Source organism: Pelophylax lessonae (assembly GCF_965119305.1).
Source record: "Pelophylax lessonae genome assembly, chromosome: 3".
Taxonomy (NCBI): Eukaryota; Metazoa; Chordata; class Amphibia; order Anura; family Ranidae; genus Pelophylax; species Pelophylax lessonae.
Window position 1 is genome coordinate 117,416,843 of NC_138770.1, and position 25,551 is coordinate 117,442,393.

Genomic DNA, 25,551 nt, shown 5'->3' on the forward strand with positions numbered 1-25,551 from the left:
CGCTGCACTCTCACACAACAGTCTGCTAAGGGTATGGCATGCCCCCTCAAACACTGCTCTAATCAACAGGGCTACCCAGGCACTGAGTGTGTGCCAAACCACTTGACACCTTCTGCCCTTCTGGTGATGAAGAGCCTCAGGATTACCTTTTGTGGTCCTAGTTTTACTGAGAGGACTCCAAACAAAGATTAGACTTTAGCTATAAACTTCGATTTTCTTCACCCATGAAATACTATACGTATGTATATGGTGAGAGTTTTTTTTTTTTTTTGCTGTTAAGCGCAAAGCTTTACCCTGGACTGCTGTGATCAGTTTACCATGTAAGTCTGTGTGCTACTGATCATTATTACAGCACATAAAGACGGGAGGACATTCCTATTACTACCCACCCACAGTCTGCTGACTGGATGGTGAATGAGCAGGAAAACCCTGTTAAGTCATCAGCCCTGCCCTATCCACTACTCAGTTCATGGATGAGCCTACTTGGCTCCTAGCATGCTCTTCCATCTCCCATTTTGAGTGTTGCCATGCAGGACATGCTTTTTTCTGAAACATATTTATTTTGCAGGAAAGAGTAACCCATACTGTGAGGTTAGCATGGGATCGCAGAGCTACACCAGCCGTGCAATGACTGATACTTTGAACCCAAAGTGGAACTTTAACTGCCAATTCTTCCTGAAGGATCTCTATCAGGATGTACTGTGCATCACAGTGTTTGATCGCGACCAGTTCTCTCCTGACGGTGAGTGTGCTGTGCTGTCACTATAGGGTGCTATTCTGGGACTGGGACTGGAACCAGATTTTTTTGTCAGATGTCTTCTTGCAGAATGCAGACCTTTTTCATCCTACTATTTGGATGTGCTGATCAGTGCTAGTCTGAAAGCTATCATGCGGAATAATCACTCTTAAAATTAAGGTAGAAGCCCTTAAATTGTCCATAGATGGATAGAATTTAGAACAAAAAGTCTTAGGAATATTCGTATGAAAATTCTCAGCACATTTTTTTTTAACATTTGATTTTGGAATGAATGGACTTTACCAAAGGAAAACCACATACCTTGTTGGAAATTTGTTCAATTGAAAATAATTTTCTATCCTGCTCCTTTGAATTTTCCCATCACTGTGGTTGAAAACAAATGCCAATTTGCCCCACTAATGATTAGAAAAACAAATTTTTTTAGAACCTTCCTGCCCTAAGAATTCTACCCATCTTTGGCCAGGTTTAGGACATCCTTCAGCTGTGGTCTCGGATAGTTGAATACAGATGATGAAGATTTCTTTATTGAGCCAAAGAGGAAATTTATATTTGCATGATTATGTTAAGCAAGCATATTGAAGTGTGTTTTGTTTGTTAACATCTTTTCAAGTTGTGTAAAAGCAAATAAGCTCTCCTTTCAAACACCATAATTATCAGCTTATGAGTCTTAGGTTTATCCAGATTTTATATAATCTACACTCCCCTAACCACCAACTGTGGAAGGGAGTTCCACATTTTTACCACTCTACCAGTAAAGAATCCCTTACGTAGTTTAAGACTAAACTGCCTCTCGTCCAACTTCATTGTGTGGCATCATGTCTTCTTTAAAGACCTATCGTTTTTTTCCCAAAGCTAGAGTCACAAATTAGATTTGTATATCCCAATCACATCCCGTCTTAAGCACTTCTGCTCTGGGGAGAATAAGTTTAATGTTCCTCATAACAGCCCCTTTTCCAGTTTCCCTTTTCTGTACTCTCTCCAATTGTAGGACATATTTCCTGAGGATTGGTGACCAAAACTGGATGGCATACTCAAGTTGTGGCTGAACCAGAGTTTTGTAAAGTGGTAGAATTATAGTTTTATTCATGAGTAAATACTCTTTTTTTTTTTCTATCGTTCATTGACGGACGCAGTCTCTTATCGTCATATCAGTAGGGTTATGCTGCCCCCTGCAGGGGTAGGACACTAGGCAGAAAAAAAGTTCTGGCCAAGCCTATGGGCAGTCCTAGGGGGTATACCCTCTCTCTCTGCTATAGGATGTCAGTTTTAATCTACCTAGTCATGAGTGAGGACCTAGTTCCTTGCTGGGATCTCTGGTCCTACCAAAAGTTTTTTCTAGATAGTTTTTTTCTACCGGTAGTTTGCTTTTCTTCTGATTTTTTTTCCTGTGAGATCTACAAGCAACTATGCCGGATCTGGGCGACAGGCTGGATATATAAATCCAGTGGTCACCCCAGCCGGCCAGCGATCACACAACGACCCCAGCTCTGTGCTAGGTCAAACACGACATAGTCCCACCGGACGGGGACTGGCTCCGCGAGTTAAACGTCTCGCCAGGTGGCATACGACCGGGTCTTGGTCCGAGTCACAGAATTCCTATTGGCCAACAGTCCCCCCCCCCCCCCCACTTCGGTGGAGAGGGGTTCTGTCAGGAGATTGTGCCCACCTGTTCCTGGTATGGTGAGTAAATGTTCTCCGTCTTCCCCTGGCGGATTTTGGGGTGAACGTGGGACCCTCCCTAGGACGGTCGGACCATCACAACCCCGGTTTCCTCTCTGTCCTGTCAAGCACCCCCCACCTACCTGCCCCCCCTCACTACTGGGGCTATTGGGATTTTTATAACTACTCTCGGGGGCTGGGACCGAGCTTCAGGCCAAAGGTGGGGTTGGGGGGGTGCGCCGCCGGCGACGGACGAATGATCGTGTGGGGAGGGATTTCACCTGTCACTCCAGGGCCCACCTTCCAATCGATTCCGTCCAGGAGGCTGGGGGGTCCCAACGAGGGTCCTCAGTAGTTCCGCAAGCCGTGCAGGGCTGCCATTTTCTTCTAGCCCTTGTAGCAAGATCCGACTGCGATATTGGTACACCCGGCGGCCATTTTGCAGTGGATTTCTGATAGGAATCACTGGCAGCCATGTTTTGGGAGTTCCTGGAGGCATTTTTCTAGGTGGAGCCCCTCCCTATACCCTGGTGCTGATTCTCAGATCTTTCTTTCTGGATCGAGATCGCTGCTGACACGTGCTGTGCAGACGTACTGGGCCTCCTGGTGCATCTTTGGTGTAGGGTGGTAAGTCTGGGGGGTCTCTCTTTCTCTCTGCTGGGGGTCTTCAGTGCGCTCTGCCTGACCTCTTGGTGGCGCTATAGCGCTGTGGAACGTATTATACTTTTTTTTCAACTTTTTGCTGACGGGTTCCTCTGGTGCAACATGGACCCTGCAGAACATGTGTCCCCACATGACTCCCTCAAGGAGGCCGCAGGACCCTCCGGATCCCAGCTGTCAATAGATGCACTTTCGACAGTCCTGAAATAGTTTGTGTCCTGGATGTAGGTGGCCTTTAAAGGGCGAGGTGCCAAAAAATGCCCTCTGCCTTTCCCTGTCTCATCTGATGCGTCAGATTCTGAGTCTGATTCAGTCACTGCAGATGTAGGTGGCCTTTAAAGATGCTACCCCTTTGAGGAGCCCCTTATAAAAAAAGTGGACTGTGCCACCTACGGTGGACCCTCCGGTCTCGAGACTGAATAAAGCTACCATGATCCCAGTGGAGGATTCCCCGTCCTTTAAGGATTCGGCGGATAGAAATGCGGAGTCTGTGGCCCGCAATATGTACTCCCTGGCGGGGTGTGCACTAAGACCGGGTTTTACTGTTGCCCTTCTCTTGCAAACATTGACTTAATGGGCTAAGTTTCTACGCCGTGACCTGGAGGGGAAACATCTTCCTCCTGCCTTTGAGGAGCTGTTGGACCAGCTGGTGCAGGGGCTGCAATTTGTTTGCAAAGCCACGCTGGATACTGCTCCCATCATATTGGGCGGACTGTCCTTTTCGGCAGTGGTCCTCCGGCATATACTTTGGCTAAAGTGCTGGTCTGTGGATTAGACATCAAAGAAGGCCTTGACTGATCTACCTTTTCTTTTCAATGATTTTTATTGAAAGTTTTTCAGCATACAAACGTGTGTTATAACAAAATTGCAATAATTGAAAACGGTACGTAACAGTATAACAGTCCCAGTGGTCAGGTAGTACAGTCCGGGATAGACAAGCATAAAAATACAGTAGGAAACTTGTTAGACTGATCTACCTTTTCAAGGCGATCGCCTGTTTGGGGCTACCCTGGATGACATTAACAAAAGTCTCACAGGGGGTAAGAGTACCCTTCTCCCACAGGCTAACAAGGGTAAGGACCCTGCTCGCAGATGGGGTCTATCCTTTTCAGCACACAAGAAGTTTTTTCGTCCCTTAGGGTCAGTTGATAAGGCAAAGCCCTTCAAGACTCCCTCGGGTGGTCCCAAGAGACCCTGATCTGGCAAACAAAAATCGAGTTTCTCCAGACCTGAGGACAAGACCGCTCTGGCCTGAAGGTGCGCCCTCACCCATATCTGGGGTAGGGGGATGTCTTTGCCGGTTCCCGGACCTGTGGCTATCCCAGATACAAGACAAATGGGTTCACGAGGGCATACGGTCCGGCTACAAGATCGAGTTTTGATCCTTTCTGCCGTTAAGGTTTTTCCCTTCCAATGTGAGACTTTCCCTGAATCGCTTACTGGCGCTCTTTGGGGCAGGACCTGGTGCAACAGGGAGTAATAGTTCCGGTTCTGTGTGCGGAACATCTTCAGGGCTTTTATTCAAACCTGTTCACGGTCCCCAGGAGGGAAGGCAAAGTGCATCCAATCCTGGACCTGAAGGCACTGAATTGCTTCGTGCGAGTTCAAAAATTCAAGATGGAATCTGTTCACACGGTAGTGGCCTCCCTACATCAGGGGAATTTCCTGGCCTCCAAAGACATCAGATGCCTACCTTCACATACCGATCTGTGCAGGACACCAACAGTTTCTCTGTTTTGCAGTGGGAGAGGATCACAATCAGTTTGTGGCGTTACCCTTTGATCTCGCCTCTGCTCCTCGGGTCTACACAAAGGTGTTGGCTCCGGTCCTGGCGCTGTTACGGCAGCGGGGGATATTGGTCCTGGGTTACCTGGACAATCTGCTTCTACGTAGGGAGTCTCCCACGGTGCTGGTGACAAATTTGGAAACCACCATGAGGACTATGGAGGAGTTCGGGTGGATTCTGAACCTTCAGAAGTCGTCCCTGGTCCCTTCCATGAGACTGGACTATCTGGGCCTGACTTTGGACTCGTTCTCAGCCAGGGTGTTTCTTCCTCTGTTAAAACTCCAAAAACTCCAGACTGTGATTCAGCTGTTGCTGTACGGCAAATGGTCGTCCCTTCGGACCTGTATGAGAGAATCCTAGGACTGATGGTGTTGTCCTTCGAGGCGGTCCCCTTCGCTCAATTGCACACAAGGATCCTCTAGAAGGAAATCCTTCTCAAATGGAAGAAGAATCCAAATTCCTTGGACAATCCGATCCAGCTGAGCCAGGTGACCAGGGAGTCCCTGATATGGTGGCTGCGGTCCCCAAGGCTCAAGCAAGGAAATACTTCCTCCCTATATATTGGACAATTGTCACGACGGATGCCAGTCTTTCTGGGTGGGAGGGGTTCTTGGCAGGTTGTCTGCTCAAGGAGTCTGGTCCCTGGAAGAATCCAGCTTACCGATCAATGTTCTGGAGCTGAGAGTGATCAGGCTTTGCCTAGTCCACAGGACCGAGCACCTGCAGGGTTGTCCAGTACGCATTCAATCGGACAATGCCACGGCCGTGGCTTATGTCAATCACCAAGGGGGCACCAAAAGTGCCCTTGTGGCCTTGGAAGTGGCAGGCATCCTACGATGGGCGGAATGCTTTGTTCCAGCTGTCTCCGCTGTTCACATTCCAGGAGTGGAAAATTGGTATGCCGATGACCTCAGTCGACAGGCCTTGGATACAGGGGAATGGTCCCTCCATCTGGAGGTGTTCCAGCAGTTGTGCCTTCGTTGGGGCATTCCAGATGTGGATCTGTTGGCATCTCAGATCAAGTGCAGAGGTTTGTGGCCCGCTCCCGGGACCCTCTGGCAGACACCGCAGACTCGCTGGTGGCCCCGTGGGGTCAGTATCAGCTGATGTATGCCTTTCCTCCTCTCAGGTTGCTGCCAAGACTTCTTCGCAGGATCGAGGCGGAAAGGGATTCCGGTCATTCTTGTGGCTCCAGACTGGCCTCGCCAAGCTTGATACACCGACCTGGTCAAGCTAGTCGCTGACGCTCCTTGGAGACTTCCTCTCGGGAGGATTTACTGTCTCGAGGGCCAATCTTCCATCCTGCTTTACTGTTGCTGGCTTTGACAGCTTGGCTGTTGAAAGCCAGGTGCTGAAGGACAGGGGATTGTCTGCTTCAGTGATTCCCACTCTGCGAGAAAAGTGACTTCTAGGAAGATCTATCATCCTACGTGGAAGTCGTATATTGCGTGGTTTGAGTCCCTTGGGGTTTTCCCTCGCTCTTACTCGGTGGCTCGGATCTTGGCTTTCTTGCAACAGGAAGTTGATCAGAATTTGGCCTTGAGTACTATCAAGGGTCAGGTCTCGGCCTTGGCAATTTTCTTCCAAAGGCCATTAACCTCACATTCCCTGGTACGTAACTTTATCCAGGGGGTGCGACACTTGGCACCTCCGTTGCCACCTTGGGACCTTAATGCTGTCGGTTCTCCAGAAACCTCCTTTTGAAAATATTTGGGAAATTCCTCTGCTTACGTTATCCCAGAAGGTGGCCTTCTTGGTGGCTATTACTTCTACGTGCAGGGTGTCGGAATTGGCGGCGTTGTCCTGTCGTTCTCCCTATATGGTGGTTCACAGGGATAAAGTGGTACTTCGTCTGGATCCGTCCTTCCTTCCGAAGGTGGTTTCCAGTTTTCACTTGACTGAGGACATCGTGTTACCCTCTTTGTGTCCTAAGCAACAACATCCTAGGGAAATTGCATTACATACCTTGGATGTGGTTTGGGCAATCAGGGAGTACTTAGCGACTACTGAGTCTTTTCGGAAGTCAATTTCGCTCTTTGTAATCACGGATGGCCCAAAGAAAAGGCTTCCTGCGCCTGCTGCGACTATTTCCAGATGGATCAGACAGATAGTGGTGCAGACTAATTCAACTAAGGTTCAGGTTCCACCTTTCCCTGGTAAGGCGCATTCTACTTGGGCACTTAGTGCTTCCTGGGCTTTTCGCCATCAGGCATCTGTGGTTCAGGTTTGCAAGGTGGCTACCTGGTCGTCTGTTCACACCTTCACAAAGTTTTACAAGGTGGGTGTGCTGGCATCTGCAGATGCCTCTTTTGGCCGCAAAGTCTCTCTTGAGGGTGTTTAATCTTTTTTAGGTGGGTCTCATCTTATTTTTCTGATGAGTCCTATGTTGCCTGGTTGGCTATGGTTTAGCCTTGGGGAATTATTTTTCTGCTGTTCCCACCCCTCATTTTATGGCACTGCTTTGGGGCGTCCCTAATGATATAAAGATCAGAGACTGCATCCGTCAATGAATGATAGAAAAAATTGGATTTTTGTCTTGCCGTAAAATCCTTTTCTCTGAAGTTCATTGATGGACGCAGTACCCGCCCCTCTATTTGAGTTTGGTTGGTATTATTTTCTCTGACACTGCTTTGATACAAAACTGACATCCTATAGCAGGGAGAGAGGGTATACCCCCTGAGACTGCCCATAGGCATAGCCAGAACTTTTTTCTGCCTAGTGTCCTACTCCTGTAGGGGGCAGCATAACCCTACTGATATGAAGATCAGAGACTGCGTCTGTCAATGAACTTCAGTGAAAAGGTTTTTACGGTAAGACAAAAATCCAATTTTTAATGCATGCTAGTAGTTTGCTAGTCTTGCTTGCTGCAACTTGACATTGCACGATATTGCTAAGAATGTGATCTACTAGGAATCCCAGATTCTCTTCCATCCTCGGCTTCCCTAGAGGTTCTCCCCTAACAAGTAATTTGCATTCATATTTTTAGCTCCCAAGTGCATTACTTGACTTTTTCCAATATTAAATCTCATCTGCCATAAAGCTGTGGCAGCCTTTTCCTCTATTTTATTTAGGTTGTCTTGTAAAGTTTATGTATCCCATTGTGAAGTTATTGCCCTGTTTAGCTTTGTATCGTCCGCAAGCACTGAGATTGAATTACTTATTCCAACCTTTATATAATTTATAAACAAGTTGAACAGAATTGGTCACAGGACAGAACTTACAACTTCAGACCATTCAAAAAATACACCATTCATCACTACTCTCCGGATGTGCTCTTGTAACCAGTTTTCTATTCAAAACATACACTATCATCAATGCCAAAATAATTTGTAAATTTTGTCCATAGCCCTTCCTCTATCCATATCTTAGCTCACCTCCTCATAGAATGTTAAAGGGTTTTTCTGGGAAGAATAGCCTTTCATAAATACATGTTGGTTACTACTAATGATACTACTTTCATCAGCGAGTTCTTGGATATGGCCCCTTATCATTACTTCCAATAGTTTGCATACTATTGATGTTAGGCTGACTGATCTGTGGTTTACAGCTATCAATTTTGGCCCTTTCCTGAATATTGGTTCCACATTTGCTTTTCACCAATCTGCTTATACAATTCTAGTTAGTAAATTGTCATTAAATATTGGGAATAATGGTCTGGCTATAATATGGTAAAAAATTTTGAGAACTCACAGGTGTAAGCCATCTGATCCTAGTGATTTATTCACATATATTTATAATATTTGTTAGTCTTTTTTTTAACAGAGGTTTCTGTCAGACACAAGGTTACATTCAATATAATGGTATTAGCTTTAATGTCTTATTTACTATACTCCTCCTTACAATATTTTCCTCAGTTTATAAAAATTATATTTTTAAAAAGTTGCCTTCTCCCTGTCACTTGTGACCTGATCATATTTTATGCGGTCAATATGTTCTGATTATCAATTAATATCTGTATTGGGTACTGGCAGACTGCAGCTGAGGGTGCTTAGTGGGAGTCAAGAGTGCAAAGCAGAAGTTTCTATCTCTCACAGTAGGTTCCCTTTAAAGTATCTCAACCCAAGAGCAAAAATATATTATGGTGACCTGTCCTGTAGAATTCGAGAACTGCATGAAAGTGGTTCATTCAAAATTTTCAGTATTAAGGTGGAGGGAGAAAAACCTAGAGGACATGTTGAAGTGGGAGAAGACCAGAGGTAGGTGGAAGGAGAGCAGTCCAGAGAACAGGTGAAGGGAAAGCAACCCACAGGACAGGTGGAGGGAGAGTAGACAAGAGGATTGGTACAGAGAGAGAGCGGACCACAGGATTGGTAGAGGGAGAGCAGACCAGAGGATGGTAGGAGGAGGAGGAGATCAAAGGTTGGTTGGAGGGAGAAGAGACCAGAGGATAGGTGGAAAGATAGTAAATTAGAGAATAAATGTAGTATCAGAGGAGTTTTGCAGACAAAAATAAGTAAAGATGACATCGGTATTAGGTAACTGAAAGAACAAAGAGATGGCTACAAGTAAATTTTCATATCCTTTTATTCCTTCTCAGACTTTTTGGGCCGCACCGAAGTCCCAGTGGCAAAGATCCGGACTGAGCAAGAGAGTAAAGGCCCAACCACTAAACGTTTACTGCTCCACGAAGTGCCAACAGGGGACGTGTGTGTGAGGTTTGACCTTCAGCTGTTCTAAGGGATAAAAACACTCCCATCATTACAGCTGGGTTATTTTTGTGTGCACTAGGACCAACGGTCCACAACTTTCACTGTCTGTGTTCTCATATCTTGGCCCACTTGCATGGTCCCCTGCCACCTACCTATGCAACCCCAAGTTATATGACTCCAGTGCCTTTCACCCTTCAAGACTGCACAGTTCTGCCATTTTGGTGCAAGGTAAAAAGAATTCACGTCTTTCTGGAACTGTGAAGATACATGTGGCTCGTCTTGCAAACAAGGTGCCATTTCAGGGCTTTGGTTAACTTTTAATTAGCAACTTCAAGCAACGAGCAAAGTCATTCAGCGAACAACAAATTCTGCTTAGAAAGTGTTGCAACTGTGCTAAAGTCAAAAAGCCCTCTCAATCTCCTTTAAAATAATAGATTTAGTGAGGTTCCCACAAGACTTTGCAGGACTTCAGCCTCTTGTCACATGATTCTATGCTGTGTTACCCTGGCTGAGAAATCCAGGGGGCAGTGCTCTAAACCTGGGCACTCCAGGTCTGTATTTTTGTTCAGGCAATTATAGGGATTTATCAAACGAGGCAGCCAGCTGCACAGGGACGAATATGTGAATTAGAGAGTCTCTGCAGGGAAGGCCCTGTCATTGATTGCAAAGAGTTTGGCTGCAGCGTGCCTTAAAGTTTTCCCATTGGAAATGTATGGACTGTGCTCAGTTATCATTTAAATTGTTGAGGTTTTTGTATTATACTAAAGGAGCGACATAGGTTTAAGAAGCATTATATGATCTCTGCTCCAAAACACTGTAATTTGTGGATGAAGAATGTGTGTTGTTTAAAGAGAAGGATTTAATCTGATTTTTAATTTTATAGGAATTTCAGAGAGTATGAAAGTGACAGGGAAATAGAAACGTATATTTACAGCCATGTACATATTTATATTGAAGGCAAAGACACACTGGTATGCAAAGTTTTTATATTTATGACAAAAGATTATTTAACCTGGAAATAGCAGAGGAGGTTCTTTACGCTGAACTCCAGGCAGGCAATGGAAATACATATATTTAAGCTGTCTTATCTGCCAAAATATGGGCAATTCGGTTCAGCCGGTCTTGTGATCCAAATCAGACACCTCATTTTTCTCTACTGCAGTTAGGCAATATGGTTTGGTCATTGCCTCAAGCCTGCATAAAGAAGGATTGGTAGCATAGTGATGAGGACATCACTCTGCTAAGAAGCTCTGTGCAAGGTAGTAAAACGTGATTGGTTCATGGTGCTTGACCCTCTCTATCCCAGTTTGAGTCCTGCTGTGCAGGGTATTACAGGAAACTAATAAACAGACAGAATCAGGAATATGTACTGGATTTGTTTAATGATACATTTAATAATTTCTGAAAGAATGCATAACGGAATTAAATGAATATATCCTGTGCCTTCCTGGAGTTCAGATCTAAATCAAACTTGTCTTGAAAGAAATATGAGCGGTAAGAAACGGAAGCCTCCCACGTTTCTCCCAAGACAGGTTCACTTTAAGAAAACACTATTGCCCTTTTTGTTGTTCAGTTTTTATCTAGGAGTTGGGCATTGGCAATACTAATAGCTATGTGGCAACAGAAGCAGCTATGACAAGCATTTCATAGCTCAAGGCCATGTTTTTTTCAGTGAGACGTTTATAAAAACTGCAGGGGAAAAAAAATCAACCAATCAGATGATTGCTTTTGTTTTGTGACCTGCTTATTACTAAATAAATATGATTGCTTATGGACAGCATGGAAACTATGCAGCTCTGCTTACATTCTGCTCAGCTTACATTTATTGTGAGTTGTATATAGAACACATTAATTTAAATTCATCAGGCTTCTTAAATGGTTTTGGGGTCTGCAGCATCTTATCCCATGATTCTGCACTGTGACTCCTCCCAGTCATGTTCCATTGAGTGTGGGAGAGGCTACAGTGGTCTTAGATGGGGTTTAAACCAGATTAGACATTGGCATGATTTTAAAGACTGATGCAAGAAACAGGAGGGATCGGTTTAGACGATGAGTGCCACAATGGGAATCAGAGCCCATCAGCAGCTAGGCAATGCTCTCTTCTGCTTTTATATGCTGCCTTCCCCCTTTGGGAACAGAAACAGAGTTAAAGCTCCCCTATGGGGACCAGCATAATTGTGAATAGAAGTTTCCAATCCTTCTCCACCCTATCCAAAAAATGGGGGGAGGTGGTCTTCAACAAAGTGGTGCTAAGTGTTAAAAATGCAGCATGAGCAGGGGGATTGCAGGCTCATATAATGGGTGTCAAGTAAACACCTATTCCTGGCGCTTCGTCAAAATGGCGCCAATGTCCTGCATTAAAGACAAAAGAAGTACATTGGACCAAACAGATCATGTCAAACATGCATGCAGTGGACATGGGCTCCAGCTTCTGTCCTGGCCTGTGTTTCCCTTACGGTTCCTCAGCACTGGAAAGTGTAGACACACTAGCTACAGAAAGTTGCCTGCTTACGACTGAGCTCCGTTCCAGGAATTCGTAAGTCCAACAAAGATCAGCGATTGCAGAGCACATAGGCACAGCATGGGAGATCGCTGCACCAACATTGCTTGGGTCAGACTTGTGGTGATCGGTCAGTTGAATGTGTACCCAGCTTTACAGGATTAGACGTGTGAACACATGTTCGCATCTTTGAAAGTTGGCAAGTTGAATGTTTGTATGTAGGGGACTTACTGTTAATGCCAAGCATTGGATTCACCAGAGTAACTGTCACCTTTGTGTGAAAACGCCAAAACTGAGCAGTGTGGAATCTGCTAGTTTGTACAGAGGTGAGTCCGGTTTAAATATTACTGTTTTTCACATAGATGTATACATTGTATGAAACTAGCAATGCCCAACCTGAGATATAAATATTAACGGTCAGCTCTACCCAAAGCAGATACTTCAGGTGGTTGGCAGGCTGGTTCACTTACTGGCTTCGTAATTTTTTTAAAGACTGCAGTAGGGATTTAACCCAAGCAGAATCCCTCATTCCACCCAAGTGCCATGTTTTACTTTTTAAAGCATAATGATATGGCGTGATACCTCCACAATGTATAATAAAAGAAGTAACACTTTCATTGTAGCCTTGAAGAAACTGCCAGGAACACAAGAAAATGTGGTAATGGAGTCTACACAAAATGTAAGGAACCTACGGGTGATTTACACCACCTGGGCCCACCCACCACCTTAAATATCTGCTTTGGGTGCACACAGCCTTTAAATAATCCTATTTTTTTTAAAACTGTGTGCTATGGTTAAATTGGAATGCATATTTCTTTTACTGACAGGTCTCTAGTTGTGGTGTTCTATAATTATTATGACTTTAGAGATTTAGGGCCTTATGCTAAGCAACCGAATATTTCTAACATTCTTTCAATCAAATGCAGATTTCTCTTGGCTCCAGATGAGTTGTCTGGAGACAGGTTCAGGTTGTCCCCTGATGCTGTTCCAACTGAGATGACCTTACCCAATGAAGAGCTCCCTTCATGTTCCCTCTATAGCAGTGGTGGCGAACCTTGGCACCCCAGATGTTTTGTAACTACATTTCCCAACTTTCTCAACTACACTGCAGAGTTCATGGGCATCATGAGAAATGTAGTTCCAAAACATCTGGGGTGCCAAGGTTCGCCATGACTGCTCTATAGTATCATGATGCAACATGCATCCATTTCAGTAGTGAGCTTGGAAAAAAGAAAGATACCTATTCAGGGGGTTTTGTACAGGCGGTCTGAGATTTTGTTATCCCAAAAACCAAAAATGCCTAGAATCTGGTCCCTGAGATACTCAGAAGACAATCCTGTTCCAGGGTGAATTCCCTTGGATTACAGTCTCTAGTAGTACCACAGGTTGTAGCATGCCATGACGGTTGTGGGGGGGAGGGGGGGGGTGTGTAACACTGTTGCATTATCAAATACTTGAAAGCCTTCTAATCTCAGATTAACATTTCTCACCTTGTTCTTCAAATGATCTGAATGCTTCCTTCAGTGCCTGCTTGGATTCTCAAATCTGGTTTACATAGTATGAGAATTTATTAAAAATGCACAAAGTGGAGCCTCAGCCAAAGCTGTATTTTAATTGTATTTTTGGTTATATTGGGGAAGGTTCCACTTTACTTTTATCTTTCTATTACTGTCTTTGTCTGATTTGTGAAGATTTCCTCTTGCTGTTGTGGGATCTGTTGCATTACAGTAGCACGCGTGTTACTTTAATGCATGTTACATGTGTTGGCATGTTGCATTGAACACAATATGGCAACACTGATCTGATGAACATGCGTTGCAGCACACCACAATGCAATAGAGCACTACTGTACATTGTGATGCACTGCGCCAAAAAAATATACTGTATGTTGTCTGTTCTTGTGCGTTGGCAGCCCATTCCAAGTAAATGGACTGCCTTAACACAATGCACATCAACACCAACGCTAGACACAATGCACAGCAACAAGTGTATATGGGCCCTGAGATGGGGAGGGCCCACTCAGATAACCCTAATATATCCAACTTTCCAATAATAAAAATTTGAGATTGGAGTTCCACTTGGAAATGCATCAGTACAGGAGGGGGGGGGGGTCATTTACCAGAGTCTGAGAGAACTGTATGAATTGCCCACAGCCTTTTATCATCCTACACTGCACTAGAAAAATAAAATCCCAGTCAAATCTTATTGGCTGCCTTGAAGCAACACAGATGATTTTTCAGATTTTTGGAACTGACTGTTCATTCCAGACATTTACATCCGGAACCAGAGTTGGAAGGGATCTTGGAAAACAGTGCTGCTGATGCTCTTGATAAAGACTACAATTAATTTATTCCATATTTTATTACTTTTTGGAAACATTTTTTGCTTTATCCTACATCAGGACCCAGGGTATCTGCATATCCATTATGATAGGGCTATGTTGCCATCATCAGGTGATTGAACACTGGCAAAGCAAAAGACAGGAATCTCTGCCCCGGCATAACCCTTCCCAGCTAGGCATTACTGTCAGTGTGAAAAACTGAAACGGCATGGGAAAAGCTGCCGGATGTGCTTCCCAAAACTGCAGCATGTTGTCTTCTAAGAACAGGAGAGGAAGCATAATGGTAAAGTATATGTAAAGCAAAAACGTTTGTATAGTTTTGGATAAAGTAGGAAATGGTTAAAGCGGAGTTCCGCCTCCCCCTCCCCCTCCATAAATTAAAAGTCAGCAGCTACACATACTGTACACATACTGTAGCTGCTGACTTTTAATATTAGGACACTTACCTGTCCTGGAGTCCAGTGATATCGGCACCGCAGTCGATGCTTCCATCGGCTGTCGGGTGCTGCCGCCACCATTGCTGGTAAGGGAATCCGGCCGTGAAGCCTTTGCGGCTTCACGGCCGGGTCCCTACAGCGCATGTGTGAAGCTCGCTGCGCTTGGTAATTGGTTAGGAAGCAGAGGGAGGAGTAGGGGGCCGAACCTCTGACATACCTCGCCGTGGCAAGGTCCAGCGGAAGTGGGGACAGGGCACCTGTCAAAAACAGGTAGCCGTTGAAAGGTGCCAAATATGGCACCAGAGAGGGGGGGGGGTGGGGACAGATGAGCAGAAGTTTAACTTTTGAGTGGAACTCAAATACCTCTGTCAATTTTTTTTTTTTGTTTGTTTTTATTACGTTGACATTTCCCTTTACTTTCTGTCCTATTGACCTAGCAGGAAGTAAAGGGAAAGCTAACTATAGTGAAAAGATATCGTCCTTAAGGAGTGTCCAGGTTTAGCAATTGGAAGATTTCCCTGTGACAACTCAAAAATGTTTGATTTGACATAACTTTCTATACCGTATACCAGCCTTTCTCAACCTTTTTAACATGAGAAAACACTTGAAATTACTTTGCAGCCTCAGGGAACACACGCACACACTAGTAATTATTAAATCTACAGCTCACAGTACATTAGTGTGATATCAGGGAAGAATGCTCCTTACGTTTGAGGTCATTGGGAAGAATCCCACTTACAGATCACTAAAAAGATCATTGGGGTCAGTGGTTACCTATCTGAGAGGCAGAAGGTGGTCATTGCTCAAGAAGCCCCTAGCAATCTCAGGAGGAACCCTGGTTGAGAGAGGCTGCCATAGACAGTGGTCACCCAGGAACAATTGTGATGAATCTCCTGTTAACATTTTTGCAAAAAATTGGCTTTACTTACACATTACTGTTTAAGTGGGCAGGAAGAAATAATGGCAAACTTCCTTGGCTTCGAATTTTACGTAAAAATGGATCAAAAACGAACCCCCATGTAAAAATACCCCTAACCGAGGTCATACTAGTGACACCCTGTAGCCGTTACTTTGTCCAAGAAGCTGTGTAGGTTTCCAGCCACTGGTCATTACTATAACCACAGGCTTTATCATGCTTACTACTATATCCAGAGGAGATCTCATAAATACTACTCCAGACCCCTTCGGAAAAGGTTTAGATGATGTTAAAATACATGGTATTTGAAGTATATCAGTTGGTCTACCCCTCAGAGTCCACTTTTCTTACAGTGTGCATTGGAAGCTGCAGCAAGTCCAATAGCTCCCGCCTCATTTCTTGGCTGAAGGACATCCATCATCATTTAGATCAGCCTTACTGCCCCTTTCCCACCACTTTAATTCATTCAAGTGGTTGTAAACCCTTACATATACCCAGTGAAAAGACTATCCTCAGGGTGATACACAGAGATGAAGCAAATCCTCCTATATAAGTTGTACCTGCCTATCTGCAGTTTTCTCTTCTCTACATCTGTTCAAAGTCCAGAATTTATAAAGCTTGTCTGAGAGTTTGGAGAGGCGAAGTTACACTCTGCAGAGCTCAGTGAGGAGAGCTCTGAGGGCTAATTGGAGGGATCAGACACACCCCCTTCACACAGGAACAGAGCTGAGGCTGTCAATCAGCCAGAGATCCCGCCCTTGTCACCATTTTTCTCTTGGTGTCAGGAAAACTTGTCAAAAGTGATTCATGCTGATAGCAGAGAAACAAAGAAGCAGACAGAAATGACACTTAGTGCTCTTAATTGAGACAAATACACACTATAGAGGGATATGCTTTGTTCATATTTCATGTCTGAGGTTTACAACCACTTTAATTCAATCACAGAGGCTCAGCATCATATGTGGGCATTACCTAGGGTGGACTTTATGCCTAGGAACGCCCACCCCTCAGACTGACATCCACTCTTTAAGGCATTTAATATTTAGACACTGCTTACATCAGGTCTAAAGGCTGTCGAGAGGAGTACTGAGGCAGGGCGTTTTGATGTTTTCAATAAGGAAGTACACCACCCTGCCAGTCCCTCCCACCACCCATGATCTAGCTGCATTGAATATAGAAGCATAGAGGCCCGGTGATGTCACTAGTCTAAAATAGGGTAAGTAATGAAAACAAGATTTATTTAGAATGTTGGGGGGGGGGGTTAAGGAACCAGGGGAGGCATAAACCAATTAAACTTTAGCTTTAAATGGCAGCTGATGTACTGCACAGGGAAGTTACAGAAACCTGCCCCATTTTAGGTGCCAATAGTGGAACTATGACATGCATGTTCATAAACAGTAAAAAGCAAGGTTTTTCTTTAATATTATATCCTTTATCATGTTGATTTGCCATTTGTTGCACCTGTATGTCCATTTCACTGCATTTCTTTCATTTTTAAGCAGCACTTTCCTTATGACTCCTACTTATTAACCCTTTATGGAGGAAACTTGATTTGAAGTGAGATGATGCATAAAAAAAAATGTCATGTTAATATATCTAATTCTATGGTTGCATTGCACTGTTTATAAACTGGTATATTGCCTAATATATGATGCCTTAACTGACAGACAGGGTTCTTTTAAGATAGATGGTATGCAGTATTGCTAATGTTTTATTTGACCTGAATGTACACTGGTTACAGAATCTTAACCTATTATTATTATAGTTTTATTGCTGAATGTTTTGACATTTTATGCTCAGGCAAAATCGTTTGGATAATCAACGCTGCAATTGAGGAAAGGGTTTATTTTCAATGCTGTGACTTGCAATGTTCTGCAGATTCTGTATATATACAAACTTGTGTATAACTGTATTTTGTAGCTGATCTTCCTGTCTGACCTGCATGTCACTATATCCCTGCAGAATTGTATATAAAAAGAAACGAAATCTTGTGTTCTGAATCTTTCTATTCTCTCTCTGTCTTCTGGGATTAATGGGAACAATGTGCAGTGGTTTGTGATAGATCAGAATAAGGGTAATAGCCAAATGCTGGGGTCATAGAAACAATGAGGTAGAGGTCAGAGATCTCTGTGTTGGCCTAATAAGTTTGCATTATAGTCCAGTCAAGCATGCAAAGATTTGGGCACCCATGCTCAAATTATTATTCTATAAAGCACATGCCTGATTTGTGCAGCAACTTGGCCATCATAACTACATACTAGAGATAACTCAGCTGAAATAGATGTTAACCGTAGAGACCTTTTAAATAAATCAGTTTTTCCCTTGTCCCTGTGGATCCTTAAGACCTCTTGCACACTGGGCATTTAGCTCCTGTGCCTGAGATTCTGGGGTTTTTGTATGGGTCAGAAGGCACAGGTGCACCATCCAGCAGCATGTAAAAGTCTATGAGAGCCTAAAAAAATACCTCTGCAGGATGCTGTACATAGTGGTACTAACATTGAAGGCCGTATGCACCCAGGAACGAATGCCTGGAATGCACCAAGTCTACATTCCAGCATTTGGCGCATATAACCCTAAATGATGGTACTGCTCAGTACAGTGTCCAGCTATCACATTTTAAAGCCTCTCCTAGACTTTTACAGGCTGCTGGCAGCGGGGTTGGATGATGCACTTATGCCATCTGCTCACATGAAAACGCCAGAATCCTAGGCACAGGGGCTAAACATCCAGTGTGCATGAGACCCTGTGAATTTTTTTTTTTACCTCCTGGGATCCTTTAAATGTGCACAAGTCGGACCCACCAGCCTCTATACTTCCACCCACTTCTTTCAAACAGGAATGCATTTCTACTGCTTTTATTAGGCATGGTCCTTCCGTGGCCTACACTGAGTTAGTGACCCCTCGGGAGGACTATGTCCCCCCTTTTCTTGCTGCCCGGGAGAAGGATCTTGATTTACAACCCACACCTGAACAGACAGAGTTTATCCTCTTTTTATTACACATAAGTCTTCTATCTCCACTAGGTTGCAAGAAAGTGGGTACAAGCTTTTAGCCCAGTGGTACAGAGTCCCTATTGGGCTGCACCGCATGTTCACTAGTGTCAGATCCAACTGCTGTAGATGTGGCCTGGCCAGGGGTTCAAATCTCCATGTGATGTTTGAGCCCTGACTGACGATTTTACGGACTTATCCCTGGAACAGAACCCAGCAGCATGCCTCTTGTACCTTAGCTCCTTCTCTAAACATAAGTACCAACATTCTCTGGTGAGACATCTCATCAATGTGGCCAGGTCATGTATCTGAGCACTCTGGAAGTCCCCATTGCCTCCTAGTGTGCAACAGTGGATAACATCAGCAAATGACATCATGCACATGGAGGACCTTACCTCATCGCTGAGGAGACATTAAGCAAGTTTCTGCAAGACGTGGCCTGCACTGGACCTAGTTCACTTTCACAGGGATGCCGTGATCTGCTCCTACTTCTACTTGACCGGATCGATGAAGACCTGGGAAGGTCTGACGAGGTTCGCACCCCCCTACCCCCCCCCCCCCCCCCCGCTCTCTAACCCTTTTTCCTCCCTTGCTTGTTTTGCTCTGCTCTTTCTCTTCACTCTTATCTTCTGCCCCCTCAGACTCCATCCCGGCCTTGTGCCCCAGGGCAAGCAGCTTGCTATGGGGGCGCTCCTGAGCCGCTGCTCTGCGTGTCCATTTACGCATACCGCTGCTGCTCGCACCCCCCCCCCCCCTTCCCCTGTGTGATTGACAGCAGCGCGAGCCAATTGCTCCTGCTGCTGTCTTAGCCAATGAGGAGGGAGAGTCCCCAGAGAGCTGAGACTCTTGTGCACATCGCTGGATCATGATGGGGCTCAGGTAAGCATTAGGGGGGCTGCTGCACACAGAAGATTTTAGCCTTTACAAACACTTTAAGGCGCGAGTGGCAACTAGAGTTTTTTTTTTTTTTCTGGTATATTGTATATTTTGTCACTGAAAATAAAAAAGAAATTTGTGAGCAAGTCAGTGTTGTAGCCAAATAACTTCCTTGTTTTAGAGCAACAACATTCCCCCAACCGCCTTACAAATTAGTGGTGGTGTTTTCTGTTTCAATATTTTTTAATGAATTCTGAAGTAACATTGCAAGCGAAACACCCACACAGGGGCTTAAGACAAAGAAAACAGCGTACACAGACAATAGACTATAGCAAATAAACCAAATTATAGACCTTGGAACATAACAAAGTTGTAGTGTTTTCATATCTCTTTGCAAGCTCCCCCTAACTTTTTCAATGTTTAGATAGAGAGCTAAACACAGACATCATGGAATAGTTGGAGAGGCATCTAACTACCTTCAGGCCACTTGCAGCATAGACATGAATGGGCAGTTTGGCCCAGTATCTGTGTTTAGCCTATAAAGGATAATCTGCAGAAGCCCCTTGTTCCTTTAGAATTACCTTATAGAATTAAGGAATTCTGAAAGGGGGTGGAAACCCTCTACGCTCCCTTCCTCAAGCACCTTGGTTTCTATAGTGCTTTGAACACACAAAACCTCCCACACCAGTGTTATCAATGATTGTATGAAGGAAGGATATGTTCTTTACCTGCTCATATAGAAATACAGTTTCACTCACCAAACATAATGCTGCCCTCCCCCGACACCAAACCGTACCCACCACCGCACCAGCCTAAAACCAAATATTCTATATTGTGATCATTGTGACTGTGTGGTCTGGACCCCATTGCTTGGAATTTGCTGGCATGGAAGATGTCTTAAATGAAAACTTCCTCTTATGACAGATGTTCCTCTCAGTGTTGAAGATCTCAGGTGGGTATTTGGTATCAGTCCATGTCTTGAAGTCCAAAGTTCCTTGGTTAACAGATCCTCTCACCCTCTGTCTGCAATGAAATAGATATAATATATCTCAGACAGGAAGGCAAACCAGTGGTATAGTAGCAGATGCAGCAACCTCTACCAGGATCATGGCCCAGGCGTCCTAGTTCTGGCCATGAATTTATAATTGTCACTTTTCTTAATCATACATCACAGGACACAGATGTCTTCATATTAATGACTATTTGGGCCATGCCACCTACAGGTGAATAGACCCTGGACAAAAAAGGCAGGAAACCCTACCCAGGCATAACAGCTCAGCTAAGTCTCTGTTTTTTAACTGGTATCCTTAGTTAATGGATTAGCTTACAAATATCTCTCTTGGATTGCAAACATAATCTGTTCCAGAAACATGCTTGTAACCCAAAGCACTCTTATATCAAAGCAAATTTCCGATAAGAAATAATGGAAACTCAAATGATTCATTCCACAACTATTTATTCATAAGTCCTTCAGTTTATAATTCATATAAAAAAGATTATAGCAATGTGATAGGTTGTGTAACCATAAAATGTCCATCCACAAAAGGCAGCCTTCAGAAGGGCATTGCAAGCAAAATCCAGCAGGAGCTAGAGTATAAAAGAAAAGAGAGGCGCCTCTAAGTGTAGCAATATGGTTACATTTAATGAAGGCACAACATTTACCAACGCAAATGGTTGATGATTAAAAGAGGCACATTTAAGTATGCAGGCATCTGCGGTAAATCTGTCCAGATAAACCATCCCCTGCACCGCCCGTTCTCACCGATGCCAGTCTGCAATCCTGACCGGTAAGACTACCCTGCAATAGAGCAATCTAAAAGTGAGGCTTGAAGCACTCGAGGAACGCAGTGTGGAAGGGGTGACATTGATGGCGGTGCGGAGGATGGTCTTTGTGGACAGCTTTACCCCAAATGCCTGCCTAGTTAGATGCAGTAGTGTATTTAGGTTTTGTGCTGCCCTAGGCCTGACTAAACTCGTGCCCCCATAATTTAAATATGACCCACCCCTTCCTACTAAGGCCACACCGCTTCCTGTTTAAGACCACCCCTCCTGTCATCTGCAAACCACACTCCTTCCTCTTTAGGCTTCACTAATGCAGAGGCTGGTGTGAATGGACCCTAAGCTGCGTTGAGAGGCTTTTGCTTGCTTCAAGTAGGTTTTCCATACATATGCAAGTCTATTGGAATGCAAAATCTGCCGCAGTATGCTGCAGAGGAGGGTAGGCAGAGCATTAGGCTGCTAAGACCTGCTGCCAGTGCCATACTTACTAGTATTGGCAGCTGCCAGTTGTTTTAAGTACGGCCACCGGTCTGTCCAAATGTCAGGCCAGTCATCGGCCGCCAGCCAGCATTATCATACTGGCAGCAATGCGGCCGCTTTACGGGGGCACCAGATGGATTTGCCTCCTATGCCCTGCCACCTGGCCCAGTCCGGCCCATAAGACTAGCGCAAGCAGTGGGGACTCTTTTCCTGCAGGAGCCGGGAGGAGGCTGTTTTTTCCGTGCGGGGGAGGCTTTTTTGTCGCCCCCCCCCCCCCCCTGCAAAATGACACCCTAGGCCTGGGCCTTGTTGGCCTAGGCCAAGATACAGTGTTGGTTAGATGTGCCTGTTTTAATCATCAGCCATGTGAGTTGCTAAATGTTGTACCTTCATTAAATGTAACCATATTGCTACACTTAGAGGCATCGCTCTTCTCTTTTATACTCAGTTGTGACGTGACGCTACTTGTATATCAAGACATCGCTTGTTTATCAAGTCAAAGTTTATAAAAATATTTTGCTTGTCTTGCAAAACGCTCTCAATCCAAGGTTTTACTGTACTATGTTGTTCTAATGTTCAGATTCCTTGCTCCTCCGGAGGAAGTAGACCTTTGGTTTAAAAAACATTTTGAGATTATATACCTCCCTGCTTCAGTGATTTCCAATATTATCAGGAGATAATATGACCAATATTTTGATAATATAGAGGTAAAGAAACTATTGTTCAGGGAGAAACGATCAGTGGTTTAGCTGTGGTCATGTGCATTGCTCTACGCACACTACACATCCCATAGTCCCTAGTCCATCTCGGGAGTAAGAAAGAGAGGTTGGCCATGTCACAACATACAGTGGGACCATGAAGAACAAATGTAGCCACTGTCTAACAGGAGGTTGCATCACATCAGCAAACAAAAAAAAAAAAAAAGGAATTTGGAGATGTGTAGGAGGCTGAGGGTAAAATAAACTGCTTTCTTGGACCCTGTCCTTTCCGTGACTTTTTTTTTTTTTCCAGTCCTGGGTCTACAGCATGGTGTCCAAAGGCTAGAAGCTGGAGATTCGCTGCTTTATGCACTAATGGCGCTTTTCCACTGCATGGAACCGTACCGGTTCGGCACGCTTTTGTGCTTTTCCACTGCGGTACCGCATGGTATAGGGTCGGAACGGTTCGGTACAGTACGGTATAGGTTTGCTTTTCCACTGCATGGAACCGAACGGTATGGCTCTGAAAAAACAGTACCTACTGGTACCAAACTGGTACCATATCCCACAATCCTTTGCATGCAGTCACTACTAGCCACTGATTGGTCAGAGAATCCCACCCACCCCGTTGTTATCCCACCCACTTAACTTTAGTACTACTTTAGTGGAAAAGCAAACCTATACCGTACCGAACCGTTCCGACACTGTACCATGCGGTACCGCAGTGGAAAAGCAAACCGGGCCAAGCAGGGCCGAGTAGAGCTGAGCCGGTACTTGCAGTGGAAAAGTGCCATTAAGGGTCTGGTTGGATCCACAAAACAAATGGTGACCGTTAAAGCTCTTGGTCATCACACTCGTAGGGGAGGGTGGGAGAAGATCACACAGCTTCTTTTACAACCTGTTTATGGTTCCCAAAGCCAAACCGATGTCTAGCCTATTCTGGGTGTTTGCAAGTTTCTGAAAGTACAGGATGGAATCCATCCGCTTAATGACTGCTTTGCATCATCAAGGGGACCTTCTGGTGTCAGTGGATATTAAGGATGCCTACTTACACATCCTGATTTTCCAGGCCCACCAGCGGTTTTTGTGATTCGCAGTGGAGGATTACTATCAGTTTGTGGCATTGCTTTTCAACCAGTCCACAGCACCCAGGGTGTTCAAGGTGTTGGAGGTCACAGTCCTTTCGTTGTTGAGGACCTGGGGTAACCCCATTCTGGAGTACCTGGGCGACCTGCTCCTCAGGAAGCCATCAGCTCAAAAAGATGACTTTGCACGTACAGCAGACAATACAGGTCCCAGAATGGTTCAGTTAGGTGCTGAAACTTTCAGAAGTAAGTCTTGGCTCCATATATAATAAATATGAAAAACCCTCTCGCTGTCAATAAAAATGAATCAAAAACTATACTAAAATATATATATTAATAAGGGTTGCTGCTAACATTCAAGCGCCTATCCTCAGCGATATTATATATGCAAACGAAAAGTAGTGTTGTGCTCCCTCAACTGGCTGATACAATGGGACCTTCAACTATAAAGTGCAAAAAATCCTGAGAAAAGTGTCAAGCGCTCTTTCAGAATATAAAGTGCAATTGTGTAAACCATCCATAAAGTGCACTGTGCAAAAAAACTCTAATAGATAGTCTTGTGTAGAACCAATTAATAAAATCAAGCAAGTGGAATGTGATGATTAATACATTGTTATGACATTGTATATTTGTATTTATGATTTTTTCAATCTTAAAGTCTTGGTTCCAACTCAACATCTGAAGTACTTAGCCTTGGTCCTCGATTTGGTGCAAGTGAAGGTGCCCCCGCAGAATAAATGCCTGCCTTTTCGATCCCAGGTGGGCAAAAAAAATATTGGTGTGGGGTTCCCCTTAAAATCTGTACCAGATCTGAAACAGCCTGGTATGGACTGAGGGGAAGGGGGGCGCCCACACTGTTTTTCTGATTGAATTTTGTGCTCAAAATGGATGAGATGTGCAATTCAAATGCGTTCCCATAAAAGGCAGTGAGCCTGTTATTGGCTTCTGAATTGCACCACAGTGCTCAGAAAATGCACAGGACTATTTTTAAATTTGCAGCAAATTCGCACTACCACTGCACCGCATATATTTGTGAACCGGCTCCATAGATATCTGGTTTGGTTCACATGTCATGTGATTTACCTAATTAAAGAGCCAGCTCTGCTCCTAAACAGTCAAGACAGCTCAGTCCTCTGCCAGTGTCCCAGAAACAAGAATGGTATACCACGGATGGGGTGGGGTGCCTGATTTTAGTCTTGCCTAGGACAACACCAAACCAAAAAACACCATTGCCGGCCTCCTCCACAGGGATCCTCAAGTGTTTACAGTAGATGCCATGGTGACTCCTTGGGATCAGTTGTGCCTGATCTTTGCTTTCCTTACACTTTAACATCTTCCTTACCTGTTGCACAGAACAAAGGTGTAGGGAATTCTGGTAATTTTCTCTAGCATCTGCTTGGCCAAGAAGAACGTTATATGCAGACATTGTGGCTCTCTTGGCAGATGAGATGTGGGCTCTTCCAGATTTGCTGTTAAAGGGACCGATGTTCCATTCTTTTTTTACGTTTGCTTACTTTGACAGCATGGCTTGTAAAGCCCAATTGCTAAGGGATAGGGCTGTCTCTGATTCTGCCATCCCTACACTCTTCAATGCAAGACAGTCAACATCCAGGAAGCTGTACCACAGTACACGGAGAGCCTTTTTTCGCCATGGTGTGAGGCTCATAAGTTTCATACTAGACTGTATGTCGTGTGGAGGGGTACATCACAGGACACAGTACCCCCTCACACCCTTTTGTTCCTCACTGCTTGCTACAAAACTGGTGGCATCATAACCCAAATAGTCATTGAATAAGAAGTCATCGTTCTCCTGTGATGTATTCCAAGGAAAGGATTTGTCATGTAAACCAAATATTCCAATTTTCCTGCCATGGGACCATCAGAAGCATCACTGTGATCAATTTATTAGTTAGAAGAAGCCTACAAGTTCATACATTT

At 44.5% G+C, this 25,551-nt stretch overlaps 2 protein-coding genes across 4 annotated transcripts in view; one reads left to right on the top strand and one right to left on the bottom strand.

The window, feature by feature from the left end:
* The window catches only part of ITSN2 (intersectin 2), a 392,176-nt gene extending 382,463 nt beyond the window's left edge, over positions 1 to 9,713 (top strand). For both annotated transcript variants that reach the window (XM_082251747.1, XM_082251746.1), the window contains 2 exons: positions 569 to 742; positions 9,400 to 9,713. In XM_082251747.1, coding sequence (XP_082107873.1) covers positions 569 to 742; positions 9,400 to 9,539 — 314 coding nt within the window. In that variant the 3' untranslated portion in view covers positions 9,540 to 9,713. The remainder of the gene's footprint in view (positions 1 to 568; positions 743 to 9,399) is intronic.
* A 10,584-nt stretch (positions 9,714 to 20,297) lies between these two features.
* The window catches only part of LOC309548892 (protein FAM228B-like), a 43,264-nt gene continuing 38,010 nt past the window's right edge, over positions 20,298 to 25,551 (bottom strand). For both annotated transcript variants that reach the window (XM_082248820.1, XM_082248821.1), the window contains exon 9: positions 20,298 to 20,594. In XM_082248820.1, the coding sequence (XP_082104946.1) occupies positions 20,399 to 20,594 (196 nt within the window). In that variant the 3' untranslated portion in view covers positions 20,298 to 20,398. The remainder of the gene's footprint in view (positions 20,595 to 25,551) is intronic.